Source organism: Octopus sinensis, linkage group LG18, assembly GCF_006345805.1.
Source record: "Octopus sinensis linkage group LG18, ASM634580v1, whole genome shotgun sequence".
Lineage (NCBI taxonomy): Eukaryota > Metazoa > Mollusca > Cephalopoda > Octopoda > Octopodidae > Octopus > Octopus sinensis.
In genome coordinates, this window is record NC_043014.1 from 40,907,801 (window position 1) to 40,924,631 (window position 16,831).

Consider the following 16,831-nt stretch of genomic DNA (forward strand, 5'->3'; position numbering starts at 1 on the left):
ATCGGCCACGTTCGGATGGTCCTTTTTACGTGCCACCGGCACAGTTATCATAACTACAATTTCCATTTGATATTTATTTTGATGTTGATGTACTTGACTCAATAGGTCTCCTCAAGTACAGTTTCACCACTTATTGTTTTATATAATTACTTCTCCTGTACAAACTAAACTTTTTTGTAATCCATTTATGTATTATATCTTTAGGCCACAGTGGCGAATAAATGAATGTACTATTATTATTCTTGTTCTGAGGTAGGCATGTTTCGCTCTGCCCTCTATGAATTTTGTGGATTTTTACTAAGTGAAACTACTTAGCAAAATGTTCATTAATGTGAACCTTTTACATAAAGATATAAGAACCTAATTGCTTTTGTCAATTTTTCCTATCTAAAAGAGAAAAAAAAGAGGATTTTAACTTTTACTTATCTTCTAGTAACATAATTCTGCTATGCAGAAACACCCTAAAGTTGAAATACTCTTTTACTCTTTTACTTGTTTCAGTCATTTGACTGCGGCCATGCTGGAGCACCGCCTTTAGTCAAGCAAATCGACCCCGGGACTTATTCTTTGTAAGCCCAGTACTTATTCTATCGGTCTCTTTTTTGTTGAACCGCTAAGTGACGGGGACGTAAACACACCAGCATCGGTTGTCAAGCAATGCTAGGGGGACAAACACAGACACACAAACACATACACACACATATATATATATACACATATATACGACAGGCTTCTTTCAGTTTCCGTCTACCAAATCCACTCACAAGGCATTGGTCGGCCCGAGGCTATAGCAGAAGACACTTGCCCAAGGTGCCACGCAGTGGGACTGAACCTAGAACCATGTGGTTTGTAAGCAAGCTACTTACCACACAGCTACTCCTACATTCTGTGTGCAAATCCTTGATGCTGAAGAGTAGGCTGTGATCACTAATCACATGCATTATATTGCAATAAATTATATCAGCCCAGATGAAGTAACAACAAAATTGAACTCAGAACAGTGTGGAATCAAATTTTTAATCTCACAAATTATCTGGTTCAGCTCTCTTCCAGCAATTTTCACTGTTATAGCAGTGGTGCAAATAACTAAAATTGTAATTATAATTGAAATAATGGCATTGAAAAATTAATCAGTCAGAAAGTTCTGGAGTTCTTTTTTTTTTGTTTTTCATCATCATCATCATCATCATCATCATTTAGTGTCCGCTTTTCATGCTAGCATGGGTTGGACGGTTCAACTGGGGTCTGGGAAGCCAGAAGGCTGCACCAGGCCCAGTCTGATCTGGCAATGTTTCTACGGCTGGATGCCCTTCCTAATGCCAACCACTCCGTGAGTGTAGTGGGTGCTTTTTACGTGCTACGTTTTTTTTTCTAGCTTAGCATCTTATATCTTATGTTACTCAAATGAATATGAGTTTTATATTTAAAAACATTAGCACTCTCTCTCTCTTTCGGAGAGGCACTGAGCAGCTATACGCACACATACACACACGGCAGTAACTTCCACCTACCGAATTCAATCACAAAGCTCCGGTCGGCTCGGGGCTATAGTGGAAGACACCTACCCAAAGTGCCACGCGGTGGGACTGAACCCGAAACCATGTAGCTAGGAAGCAAGCTCCCTAACCACATAGCCACTATTTTATTTAAATACAATCTCTAATGGCAAATCCAGTCTGAGACAAAGTTTTGTTTTAGTGCAGGAATAATTTAAATGCTGTGTTCGGAAACAATTAAAATAATTGTTTCTGATGAGGGGCACAAAACAGCTGTTCTGCTCTCCTTTATGTGTCAGGAAGTAATTGAAGGCATATAAAGTTAACAGGGTTATTCAACAGCCTTACTTTTTATTTGCTGCTCGTCAGTCAAGGAAAAAATCAATAATCCAATAATATCTTTGATCAACCTCTTTTTAGAAACAAAATACTGAATGAAAATTTCTCTGTATTTTTATTTAGGTAATAATGAATCCGATATTTGTTTTCATCATTTGCTGGTGATTACTGTTCAAGTTTCTAGTTTACATCTTACCATCCATTCAGTTTCCTTGGGATATTTTAATAGAAGATGTTGGTGCGAATGTTACGTCAGTTTACTGCCTTCATCGAATGTGCATTCATATGCAAAAATAACTTCAGACTGATGAGCCGGTATAGGAGCCTGTGTGTAAATCAGTTAATCTGCTATAAATAGCAGCTAAGTCCCCCTCAGGTTACACACTCTGCTGTCTTAAAAGGAGACATGTATCCAGGATAATATATACCTGTTTCTCCTCCTCTCTCTCTCTCTCTCTATATATATATATATATATATATATATATATATATATATATATATATAAAGCTGAAGTTGTCTGTGTGTGGCACGTTTGGTAGCCTTCAACTAACACTATCTCCTCCGAGACCCTGCGGCACAAGTTGACCAAACTTGAGAGTATGATGGAAGAAGGCTTGCTCTTCATTCTGTAGAAGATAAAATTCAAATCGGACCATGTTAAGACCCAAAATTACTTACATCAAAAAGGTGCTTTTTTTCTATGAAAATCCCTATTTCTTACAATTTTTTGACTGCTGTGTTGCCATAGAGAATAAGCTACATAATGCAAAATTTTTACTTTTCAAAAATCCCAATTTTAAAGGGTCGAATATATATATATATATATACATATATATATATATATAATATCAAGTAAACAGTTTTTTGCTCAATTGAACTATCGACTCGTTGAATTGGCATGTAAATGGCTGAATATTCCATTGACACTTGTTCTATCAACATAAACCCTTCTTGCAAGTATCATTGTATCAGTGTGACAAAGTGTATGATAAGGTTGGTCCTTTTGAATTACAAATGCAGTGCATCATATGGGCTTCTGTACAATTTTCATCTACCCAGTTACACTCACAGGGCTTGCATTGACCTAAGGCTTTAATAACAGACTCTTGCAAAAAAATATTGAACCCTGGACCTTAATGAATTCAAAGCAAACTTTTAAAATGCTCAGCCATGCCTGCATTTTGGATACACCATGTTTCAACACTTTTAGCATTTAAGCTGACCATATAATATAATGAAATTATTGTATACAGTGCTCAGGTGCACCACAACTTATCAAAAGCTAGTTAGAAAAAAATTACAGGCTCAAGTACAACTGCCATAATCCATACTGGATTTAATATATGGGTTGCATCCTACAATTATATTTTCTAACTGTTGATCAAATTGCTATCTATGAGTGTTTTATAATAATGAAATTATTGTATACAGTGCTCAGGTGCACCACAACTTGTCAGAAAGTGCATATAAAGCATATGCAGTAATGTACAAATGGCTGGGAAGCGAACAGTGTATGAGTCAGATACATGCTTGCGTGTGTATGGAGGGGAGAAAATCAGGTGTAGTGTTGGCAAATCTCAGGAAGCATGGAAGTTTTGAAGGATGCAGTGCTCCGACAACTAACAACTCATGCTGGCAGTTTGTTCCATGCTTCAGCAACTCTTAGTGTGAAAAATTGTGTCCGAAACTGGCCCAGATATACAACCTGTTTCACGTTGAAACCAACCTGATCCCGGCCTCTCACATCTACTCTACAATGTCATTCAAAAAATAACAATCACATCATCAAAATTTTTAAGCTACAACATAAATATAATGCATGATTAAATCAAAACAATGTGAATAAATAAGCTCTACATTTGGGAGAATAATCTGAATGCTTAAGGGTTAAGTAAAAGAGGGATGATCACAACTCGGATCTTTTCAGTTTGAACGGCAGTTTTTAACATAGCTTGTAGGTAACTAAAACATTTTAAACTTCGTATACTGGTAGAATGTGTTTATAAAACATCTTTTTCTCTTGGCTTTATTGAGAAAATTCTGTAGTTTGTAAGATATTTGTTGTTTTTTTTTCTTCAATTTCTGCAATTTCAACCAATCAATAACCTCCATTGAGGTAAAAAACATTGTGCCGTATGACTATGTCCCTTGTTTAAGAAACAGATTGGGTTTATTTACATTTGTGAAGAAAAAAAGATACCCTTCCCCCCTAACCCTAACTCTATCTAACCCTAACCCTAAAACAGATTGAAATGCAATAGATCGATACTAGGGTCATAATTATAGGTAACAATTTCATATGACACAGCTAGAAAAAACTGCCATTCAAACCGAAAAGATCCCACAACTCTAGCATTTTTTAATATAGATCTGCTCTGTAGGACAAGAACAATGATATCAGGTTGTTGCTAAGTTATAAAAGCAACACCATTCCCTTGGTTATTTCATATTTTACCCTGATATAATCATATTGGATTTCATTCTGTTGAAGTAAGGCTTAGTTTTTTTCACATAAATCGTGCTTACTGGCCATTTCTTTGTTATCTGCTTTAAGATAAGTTTATTAAAAGAGGTAAGTTTAGAAGATTTACGATAGCTTATACAATCATATGTCATATTAGTAATGATAGCTGAATGTTAGTTAAATATCAATGAGAAAGCAAACATATTTTCTTAGCAGTCTATATTGTCAGTAACTGCTGCTGAGACCCCCTTGGTCATGACTGACTGTGGGATTGCTCCTAGAAAGTTACTCTCCCAGGCACAAGTCCGGGCAAGATTTGTTTATAGAAGGCCAGCAGTTACCCATGCATACCGGCCTCCCCTCTCCATGCCACCAGTGTTATCCAAGGGAAAGGCAAAGGGGCCGATACAGCTTGGTACCTGTGACGTCGCAACTCATTTTTACAGCTGAGTGAACTGGAGCAACATGAAATAAAGTGTCTTGCTCAAGAACACAACATGCAGCCCAGTCCAGGATTCGAACTCACAACCTCATGATCGTAAGCTTGATGCTCTAACCACTGAGCCATGCGCCTACACTGTCAGTAACTATAGTGTCAGCATCTGTAAATTGGCACAAGTTAAATGACTTTGTGTTAGTATCTGTTGGTCAGTGAAATCATGTGACCTTTGTGTTTAAGATATTGGGTGAGTTTAATTTGTGTTCAAGATGTTGGGCGGGTTTAATTCCTGCGTTGCATGGCATGTTATATTTCATTTTGGATTTGGTTTGCAAGATTCTTTATATGAGTTCATGTGTTGAAGCATATTCTGTTATGTCTGGGGAGAGTCATTTTCTTTTTGTACCTTATAATGTAATACACTCACCGGTAAAATTTCCACTTATTTCTTATTTTTATTTTCCTAAAATTTTCATTGCGTCTTGTAACCTTTTCAATAGTCTTGACTCTCAAGTGTGTTACATTATTAGGCACGAAAAAAAAATTGACTCTCCCCAGACACAACAGAATGGCATGTTATGTCCTTGACCAAATTACTTCATTCCATGTTTTTTCTGCTCAGCTGAGTTCTGGAACAGCCTTCTCTCCCTCCAGCTATCACATCCTCCATGTTCCACTGGATCATTGGTGGCCGGAGGTGGTGGTGGAGGGAGGGGGGCAGAAGATGTCTAGGTCTGCTAGCAACTACATAGATACATAAAACAATTAACAAAAGCATATTACCAAATTATATTCATGACTATGACTGGGTAAGTGCTACCAATTCACACTCAATTATGATTAGGACTTGCTGGCATATACCATGTGTTCACTAATTACCAAGCCATCTGTTGATCAGGCTCCAATTTGTTATTGATGTACATATGGTAGTCTTGTATAGACTGCTTTGGAGGATTGGGACTAGAAATCCACGGTAGATTCATTAATGCAGTTCAAAAGTGTTGAGAAAGCTAGTCAAGGCATCATAAATGATGCTAATAGTTTGCAGCAAGATATGTCTTTGTTGCTACTTCCATGACTTAATAGATTATGGAACATTCGTTTCTTTGATAATCATCATCTTCATCATCGTTTAACATCCGTTTTCCATGCTAGCATGGATTGGACGGTTCAACTGGGGTCTGGGAAGCCAGGAGGCTGCACCAGGCTCCAGTCTGATCTGGCAGTGTTTCTACCTCAGGATGTCCGTGAGTGTAGAAGACACATTATATATTCTATCAGTGTCTTTTGCCGAACTGCTAAGTTACGGTGACGTAAACACACCAGCGTCGGTTGTCAAGTGATGTTGGGGGAACAAACACAGACACACACACACATATATATATATATATACATATATACGACGGGCTTCTTTCAGTTTCCGTCTACCAAATCCACTCACAAGGCTTTCGTTGACCCGAGGCTATAGTAGAAGTCACTTGCCCAAGGTGCCATGCTGTGGGAATGAACCTGGAACCATGTGGTTCGTAAACAAGCTACTTACCACACAGCGACTCCTACGCCTATATATATATATATCATCATCATCATCATCATCGTTTAGCGTCCGTTTTCCATGCTAGCATGGGTATATATATATATATATATATATATATATATATATATATATATATATATATATATATAAAATCACAGACCTGGCTGCATGGTTAAGAAACTTACTTACCAGCCATCCTATGGGTGGATTTGGTAAACAAAATCTGAAAGACTTTCATTGTGTATATATATATGTGTGTATGTGGTGGGGATGCATTAAATGATGATTGTGATGATGTGCATGTGTGTGTGTATTTATAATTATGTATAAACAATGTCCTTTTTTGTAAAAGCTGCGTGGTAAATAAATCAGCTAAAAGTTTCATTTACTGAAAACAAGTTGGATCTCAAAATGCTTTCTTATATTATTATAAGTCTTGGAATTCGATTTATTTTCCAAATTTCAAACCATGAGAGATACTTTCCAACATAAACCGGATGGTCAAATGTGGAAAGTCGAGTGATAACATTCCCCTGAAAATGATGTAATTTTTGAAGTCAAGACGGTCTCACACTTTGTTCTATAATTAGATACTCTCTTACTCATGACCACATATTCGAGTCTTTCACATTTCACTATCTTCATATTTTCAAGGTTGATAAATAGGTTCAAGTAATAACTTTAGCCTATTTGTGTCGTTATCAATTGTTAACAATTCCTGTTTTACTGGGCAGTTTGATTTCACTTACGTTTTTTTTGTTTCTTTTCTTTTTGTTTTTTTAAAAATAAATATTTGACTTTTCAAAGTTGTTGTTGTGTAGCTCCGAGTCAGTGATAGTTGAATAGATCTTTGATTAAATCTATTGAAACTATAAGCGTTCTGTCTTTTATTTATTTTCTCTAGGCAAAAGTAAACCTAGTATTACATTATCTAATGTCTTTTAAAGACAATAAGGTGTAATTAGTAGGAGATTTTACTGCTATTTCTAACTATTTTGAGCAACATTTAGTGGCTCATGTGTTTTCAGTATTATTTCAGCATTCTAGAAATATAAAATGGCACTAAATTAGGTGTATTATTATTCCATATTTATACATGGTATTCGGTCAGTTGTCTAGCCACTTTATCGACTGGTAATGAAATCAATTAATGAAGTTCTTTTAACTTCTTTACCTTCCTTCTTCAAATTGTCTTGTATCTCCTCCGTGTCTGTCTAACTCTCACCCTGAGGTTGCTGATTACTAATCATGGCGAGTGATGGTACATTTTCACACCAGAGAAGATTTAGCCTTCACAATTTGTTACCTAACCTGTTTCTAAATATGAATGTTTATCTGGGTAGTCGGCTGGTTGCTGGTTTCCACAGAAGTCAGTAGTGCAACTGGTTAGATAATTCATGTCACTAAAACTTTCAGATTCTTATCCTCCAAGAGCCATGTGGTGTATTTAGATAACAGAAACAACTTGAGAGTGATTTTTATATCTCTGATGTTACGGTATTCCTATTTTTTTTTAGACACACACAACCACACACTAACTTACTCCCACTCTCTCCTCTCTTATGCATATACACACAGACAAATAAACAAACAAAAACACACACAAACACACACACTTTTGGGTAAATCAGTCTTATGCTACTCTGAGTTTCAACTTTGGGTGCTCAGGATCATAACTTGCTTGAAAATCTTGTGTACTCACTGTTGAAGCTCAGAGTAACAACATACTGTTTGTGGCCTTGATGTGGCAGGAACGCTTGCGTACTCTTATGATCCCTAGAGCATGTGCTAGTGGGGGACGTGTTCCCCTGATAGGTTTAACCTTACTGGTTTGGTCAAAGAGGAGGAGTCAGACTAAAGTATACACATCGGCCCTCCAGATTCGGGGGTTGTGCTATAGGCTAACACCCTATACCTTAAAAAAAAAGCACCTGTTACAGAAACCAACAACGGTTCATTTAACACTAATTCAGTTCTTGGGAGAACCAGGGTCCCGATCCAGAGACTGATGACGCGCTGTAGCCAAACCCGTCAGAAAGTTACAGGGCCGAGGGCAACCTTGAAGGGCAGTTCAAAGCTGCTCTCACAGAAGAAGCCCATCCTTCTTGGAACCTGGAATGTGAGAACACTTTGGGAGACAGGAAGGTGCGAACAAAATACTGACTCAACCAAAATAAAATATATTATTAATCTCTCCTTTTTTCTGAATGCTCCTTTTTCTGACAGTTAGTAGAAAACACAGACATGAATGTGTGTGTGTGTGTATGAACGGTGTCTTCAGAACTATATTACACATGTCCTTTAGTAAGTTAGTTTGAGAGACAGTTTTAGCTGTTATTTTGAGCAAGTCAAGTGACTACATAGAGGCTCACTCATTATCTTGTCCAGCATCAGTGCATTTGAACAACTCAGTTCATAAAATTGCAAGTTACTTCTCTGAGAGGTAGTTTGTAGTCTAACTCGAAAACTAAATTCTGAAACATTATTTACATTGACGGATATTTGTCCTCATCTTGTTTCTTGTTTACACAACGTTTCAGCTGATATACCCTCCAGCCTACATTAGGTGTCTTGGGGAAATTTCGAACTTGGGTTCTCATTCCTAAGGTATTTTTCGAGGTTATTATTATTATTATCATTACTATTATTATTCAGGTTGCTGCCTGGAATTGAACTCAGAATCTTGGGCTTAGTAGCCGGGGCTCTTAATCACTACACCATATGGCATAGTGGTTAAGAGCCCAGGCTACTAACCCCAAGATTCCGAGTTTGATTCCAGGCAGTGACCTGAATAATAATAATTATTATTATTATTATAATAACAACAACATTGAAAAATACCTTAGGAATGAAAACCCAGGTTCAGAATTTCCTCAAGACACCTGATGAAGGCTGGAGGTTATATCAGCTGAAATGTGTTAACAACAAACAAGATGAGGACAAATATCTGTCAACTGTAAATAATGTAAATGTACATAATTCCTCATCTCTTAAATATAGAACTAAATTCTGAAAGTGTTTGTGTATAAAGCTCTCTATTTTTAAATGATTTTATTGAACTGCTTTTATATATATTTATTCAATCTCACCATTGTTTTCAGATTTTCAAATTGCTGAACCCTCGTTTGATAATGTCAGGACATACCCATCATGGCTGTTACAGAGTCCACAGTGATGGCACCCCAGAATGGACAGTGGCATCATTTAGCTGGAGGAATAAGAAAGCGCCTACATTTCTTCTGGTTTATATGATTTTTTAAAAAATTTTGCTTTTTGACAGTATTTTTATTGTGTACTAGCAGTAATACCCGTCGTTCATCAGATAATTACTTTTACTCTTTCTCAGGAGTCACATTCAAAGTATTATTATATATATAATAGATTTCTCAACGGGGATTTCAGGGGAGAGTTTCAGGGAGTCGCTGGCGATGTATCGTGATGATCAAAAATCCGGCCTGCTAAAATTTGGTTAAAGTGATTCAAACTGCAGACTCAACGCAAAATGGTCACATTCAATTCAAAGCGTTAAAAATGTTATAAAAACAATTGGTATGTGTTCACAAAGTCCAAATGATTAATACGAAAAAACCCTGCCGGCTACATCCCGAAAATTCATTTCTTTGCGGAATTTCTACAATGTTTACGGCGATTCGTTTTTATATATTGTTTTTTTTTATTTTTCATGCAATTTACGCATGCTTGCATGCTTGGTGAACGCAGTTCACGTTAAACAGCTGACTGAGTAAAGTTCACTATTCAATGCATGGGATAAGGCCTAAACAAACACATTATCGATTTTTGCACTTGCGAGATGAATTTCGGAACAGAAATAGCGCAGTTCAATTTTCATTCGCCTAAACTTTAAGTGACCCATTTTTGGTGGTTCTACGATTTGTTGGCTAGGAGGAGATGTGCCAGGAAGTTACACACACAAGTTGAATTATATATATATATATATATATATATATATATATATAGATATATGAGATTACTATAGTGAAGCACTTTTCCTTTTATTGACATTTCTATTCTATGCATTATTGAATATTCAAGGTTAAAATATTTTCTTCCTAGAAAGTTTATTAAGTCAGCCTTTGTGCCAATGCCACATAAAAAGCCAGTGCTACATAAAGCCATTCATGCAGTGCCACATTAAAAGTACCCAACACACTCCGTAAAGTGGTTGGCACTGGGAAAGACATCCAGCCATAGAAACCATTTCAAGTCAGACCGGAACAGGGTGCAGCTCTCTGGCTTGCAATCTCTGGTCAAACCATCCGACCCATGCCAGCATAGAAAATGGATGTTAAATGGTGATAATGATGATGATGATGATGATGATGATGACTTGAATGAAAATGAAAATATCAATGTAGATCATTGAAAGGTTATCATAATACCGTGGAGGCACAATGGCCCAGTGGTTAGGGCAGCGGACTCGCGATCATAGGATCACGGTTTCGATTCCCAGACCGGGCGTTGTGAGTGTTTATTGAGCGAAAACACCTAAAGTTCCACGACGCTCCGGCAGGGGATGGTGGTGGTCCCTGCTGTACTCTTTCACCACAACTTTCTCTCACTCTTACTTCCCGTTTCTGTTGTACTTGTATTTCAAAGGGCCGGCCTTGTCACTCTCTGTGTCACGCTGAATATCCCCGAGAACTACGTTAAAGGTACACGTGTCTGTGGAGTGCTCAGCCACTTACACGTTAATTTCACGAGCAGGCTGTTCCGTTGATCGGATCAACCGGAACCCTCGTCATCGTAACCGACGGAGTGCTTCCATCTATCATAATACCCATACCAATAGATATCCAAGTCAAATGTAGAACTCCGGAAATTCCTCTTGAGGTTTTTAGATTCTAATTAAACATTATTCTACAAACTTAGGTTTTAATGAATTTATAAATTCTTGCAAGTGTAATTAATTAATGATATTACTATGCAAATCTCCATTTTTTTCTCATCAACAGACACACAGTTTACACCATGCTAATTCAACAGACATACACACACACACACTTTCTCTCACACACACTCTTTCTCTCTTGCTCACACACACACACACACTCTTTCTCTCTCACACACTCTCTCTCTCTCTCGCTCACACACACACATACTCTCTTGCTCACACACTCTCACACACACACTCCCTCACTCACACACACACACTCTCTTTCTCTCTCACACACACTCTCTTTCTCTCTCTCTCTCTCTCGCTCACACACACACTCTCTTTCTTGCTCACGCACACTCTTTCTCTCTCTCACACACACACTCTCTCTCTCACACATACACACTCTCTTTGTTGCTCACATACACTCTCTTTCTCTCTCTCTCTCTCACACACACTCTCTCACACACACACACACACTCTCTCTCACACACACTCTCTTTCTCTCTCTCTCCCTCACACACACACACTCTCTCACACACACTCTTTCTCTCTCTCCCTCACACACACACACACTCTTTCTCTCTCTCTCTCTCTCACACTCACACATACATACACACACACTCTCTCTCTCTCACACACACACACTCTCACTCATTCACTTTTCTCCTATAGTTGACATGCTATCCAAGCCAGGTTTACTAATAAAGGGAGTTAATTAGAATTTATTTTCAATAATTTCTATTGTCTGCTGTAATTATATTACAGAATGTTAGATACAGCAAAATTCACTCTTCTCACTCTGACAACAGAATCACTGTTCTTTTTTCTTTTCAGTAGTCATTGTACCATCTCCCTCTGTCTGTCTGTCTCTCTCTCTCTCTCTCTCTCATAAAATTTCTCATACAGGATACAGTGAACTTAAAGATGTATCCCCACAATATTTATTTTAAAATTCCTCTTAATTTTAATTATAATCATTCACCAACTCAGCCGCTCTTACTATCACACATCTTAAATCAATCAATGTCTTATTAATTATCACATTGATTTAAGAAAACAAAAACCTGTAAAGAGGACATAATCAGTGAAAGGACAAGAAAATCGAACACTTTGCATTTTCCCCACACTTTTCAACAATGCACAGTATTGATTTACTGCCACAAAAGTTTTTGTTTACAGTTAGGCGCAGGAGTGGCTGTGTGGTAAGTAGCTTGCTAACCAGCCACATGGTTCCGGGTTCAGTCCCACTGCGTGGCACCTTGGGCAAGTGTCTTCTGCTATAGCCCCGGGCCGACCAATGCCTTGTGAGTGGATTTGGTAGACGGAAAGTGAAAGAAGCCTGTCATATATATGTATATATATATGTATGTGTTTGTGTGTCTGTGTTTGTCCCCCTAGCATTGCCTGACAACCGATGCTGGTGTGTTTACGTCCCCATCACTTAGCGGTTCGGCAAAAGAGACCGATAGAATAAGTACTGGGCTTACAAAGAATAAGTCCCGGGGTCGATTTGCTCGACTAAAGGTGGTGCTCCAGCATGGCCACAGTCAAATGACTGAAACAAGTAAAAGAGTGAAGAGTAAAGAGTTAAATCTATCTGTTGATATTGAGCCTTTTTCTTTCATCAATATCCCACACATTTTCTATAAAATTTACTTGCAAAATTCATTGATGAAATACTACGAGTGAGTACGTATGATGTCTCTGTCTCAGGGTATTACTCTCTTTTACTCTTTTACTCGTTTCAGTCTTTTGACTGCGGCCATGCTGGAGCACCGCCTTTAATCGAGCAAATCGACCCCGGGACTTATTCTTTTGTAAGCCCAGTACTTATTCTATCGGTCTCTTTTTGCCGAACCGCTAAGTAACGGGGACATAAACACACCAGCATCGGTTGTCAAGCAATGCTAGTGGGACAAACACAGACACACACATACATATATATATATATATAAACATATATACGACAGGCTTCTTTCAGTTTCCGTCTGCCAAATCCACTCACAAGGCATTGTTCGGCCCGGGGCTATAGCAGAAGACACTTGCCCAAGATGCCACGCAGTGGGACTGAACCCAGAACCATGTGGTTGGTTAGCAAGCTACTAGCACTATGACCCGGCAATGCTGGGTCATAGTGCTAACGCATGCATATATAGCTCCGTGCATGCACACATACGTGCGAGTACTGTCCAAATCCCCAACCAATCACATACAGCTAGCTGGCGTTCAATTGGCGTATCAAGTTTCGGGCATGTTGATTGGGTTTTGGATAGAAAATTCACAAAAAAACACTTCTATTGATTTTTTAATGGCTTTGCAGGGTGACTGGGGAAATGTAAAGATGTGCATGAACACCCTTGGACATTTTTGAATGACCATAGAAAGAGCGAGCCCTCTAACTGAAAAATTGTGGATTTGTATAAAGGACACGCACACACACACAGACATTTTGCCATTTATATATATAGAGATTACTGGAAGCCCAAACTGAAAGCACTGGGATTTTTTTTTTATAGGTTCAGGTATGGCTGTGTGGTTAAGAGACTTGCTTTGCTTTCACATGGTTTCAGGTTCAGTCCCACTGCAACAACACTTCAGGCTAGTGTCTAGTCTAGTGTCCTCTACTTTAACTGTGGGCTGCCCAGTGCCTTGTTAGTAATTTTGGTAGAAAGAAGCCTGCTGTGTATGTGTGTGTGTGTGTGTATAGCACCTGTTTCCTCAGGCTAGTAAGAATCCAGATTCTTACCAGCCTAAGAAATTTGAAATAGTATGGAATCTGAATCAAACTGTTTTGAATAGCGGTTGGCTACACTCTCAGAGTGGTTGGCGTTGGAGATAATTGGCATATTTTTTTTAATATACCTTTTCAAAGGCGGTGCTCCAGCAAGGCCACAATCAAATGACTGAAACAAGTAAAAGAGTAAGTATCATAAAAGCATGATACTATTAGCAGCTCTTTCGGTTGTGTATTTAAATTGATACACACACAGACACAGACACACACACGGTGCACTTGCTTACATTTCCACCTTTCCCATTCTTCTATCCCATTCTGTCTTGTATTCATGTTATACTGGACTTCACATCTCTTTTTCCTTTCTTTATTTCTCTCTTATCATCACAGAGCCTCTGTGTTTAAAAATGCTGCTCTTTCCTCTCTATCTCAGTAAAGGGAAAACACACAGACACGCACGCACACACAAGGAGACAGAGGTGCATACATATACAAAAACATGCTCATACACACATGCGTAGAAAATACACAAACACGGACATGCAAGCACATAAATATGCAGGATACGTACATACAGATGCACACACATACATACATATATACATCATATGCATACACACACATATATACATACATACACATGCAAACACACACATACATACGTACATGCATGCATGTATAGGCACACACACACACACACACACTGACCCACGCACATGCGCACAAACAAACAAAAGGGAACGCTGTGTAAATAACGGACAGAGTCAAAACTATTGAAAAGGTTGCAAGACGCAACGAAAATTTTAGGAAAATAAGAATAAGAAAAAAGTGGAAATTTTACCGGTGAGTGTGTTACATTATAAGGCACAAAAACAAAATGACTCTCCCCAGACACAACAAAATAAAGTAGGATATAAAATAAAATTTGTATCTATATGTATGCCATTGTCTCTCTTTCACATACTGTCAGTTTCATTTTTTCACCCCCCTTTTTTTTTGTTTTTTTGCAGGCTTTAATCACCAGTGATAATTTCGCAGTTCACCAGTGTGCAATTCCAAAAGAAACAACGGTTATATATATGTATATCTTGGGTAGTTTCTTAGCCCTGTTTTCTTTATTCTTGCCACGGACTAGTATATGGCGGCCACTTAGCTGGACATCTGTAAACAAGGACAGCTAAGTTCTATATTAGCAATAATAACAATAATAATAATAATAATAATAACAATAATAATAATAATAAGTAATTTATAATGACATGTATTTAATGGAGGTGAATTATTTGCAAGATAAAAATGTGAAAATAAAATCTAAGAAAAAATAAAATTGATATTGCTGTAAATTTTTGATATGATATTCCACAAATCTCTTTAGTTTAGGCTTAAACATACATTTAAAAAAAATCCAGATGGAAAGCAATTTTTGTTATTTTGTAAAAAAAAATAAATAAAAAATTGTAGTCTTGCTGTTAAATTAGCATTGCATTAAAAAGTGTACTTTGATTAAAGAGATTATTTTTCACTCATTATGCTTGATTTCAATGATTTTTATTTGTTCATTAACTAATTTTACATGAAATGTTTTAATTTATAAACAATAACTCTGAGCACCTTTTCAAACTCCCCCCAACTAACACCCGTGGACATATTTACAAAGTCAGAAAACAGCACAGCTCCCATGACTTTAGGAAACATTTTTTCACACTACGAGTTGCTGAAGCATGGAACAAACTGCCGGCATCAGTTGTTAGTTGTCGGAGCACTGCATCCTTCAAAACTTCCATGCTTCTGAGATTCGCCAACACTACACCTGATTTTATCCCCTCCATACACACACAAGCATGTATCTGACTCATGCATTGTTCGCTTTCCAGACATTTGTACATTACTGCATGTGCTTTATATGCACTGTCTGACAAGTTGTGGTGCACCTGAGCACTGTATACAATAATTTCATTATTATTCTTTCTTACGACGACGATGCAACAGGTTTCTGTGGCTGGATACCAAGGGTAAAAAAAAGTGAGGGTTAGTGACAGGAAGGGTATCCAGCCATAGAAGCCTATTGTATATGTGTGTGTGTATGAATATGTGCATTCGTTTCTGTCTTCTTGTCTTGACACTTGTGTGTAACAGTTGTAAATGATTGGTGTCACTATCATACAAACAGTATCATTCATTTTCAGTATTCTGCAAAAACTGACTCATCATCATCATCATCGTTTAACGTCAGCTTTCCATGCTAGCATGGGTTGGACGGTTCGACTGGGGTCTGGGAAGCCAGAAGGCTGCACCAGGCCCAGTCTGAATTGGCAGTGTTTCTACAGCTGGATGCCCTTCCTAACGCCAACCACTCCGTGAGTGCTTTTTACGTGCCACTGGCACAGGTGCCAGACAAGGCTGGCAAACGGCCATGATCGGATGGTGGTTTTTACGTGCCACCGGCATGGAGACCAGACGAAGCTGGCAACGGCCACGGTCAGATGGTGCTTTTTATGTGCCACCGTGTTCGATGGAAATGAAAATCTGACTAGCATACACTACAGGTCTGTACTCTAGGTGTAACAGCTCTTTTACTTGTTTCAGTCATTTGACTGCGGCCATGCTGGATCACCGCCTTTAGTCGAGCAAATCGACTCCAGGATTTATTCTTTGTAAGCCTAGTACTTATTCTATCGGTCTCTTTTGCTGAACTGCTAAGTTACGGGGACGTAAGCACACCAGCATCGGTTGTCAAGCAATGCTAGGGGGACAACCACAGACACACAAACATACACACACACATATATATATATACATATATACAACCGGCTTCTTTCAGTTTTCGTCTACCAAATCCACTCATAAGGCTTTGGTCGGCCTGAGGCTATAGTAGAAGACACTTGCCCAAGATGCCACGCAGTGGGACTGAACCTGGAACCATG

The 16,831-nt window shown here is 38.2% G+C and overlaps 1 protein-coding gene across 3 annotated transcripts in view; it reads left to right on the plus strand.

The window, feature by feature from the left end:
* The window catches only part of LOC115221410 (metallophosphoesterase 1), a 107,762-nt gene extending 92,550 nt beyond the window's left edge, over positions 1–15,212 (plus strand). For all 3 annotated transcript variants that reach the window (XM_029791590.2, XM_029791591.2, XM_036510909.1), the window contains exons 8-9: positions 9,378–9,518; positions 14,918–15,212. In XM_029791590.2, coding sequence (XP_029647450.1) covers positions 9,378–9,518; positions 14,918–15,088 — 312 coding nt within the window. In that variant the 3' untranslated portion in view covers positions 15,089–15,212. The remainder of the gene's footprint in view (positions 1–9,377; positions 9,519–14,917) is intronic.
* The last annotated feature ends 1,619 nt before the right edge of the window (positions 15,213–16,831 follow it).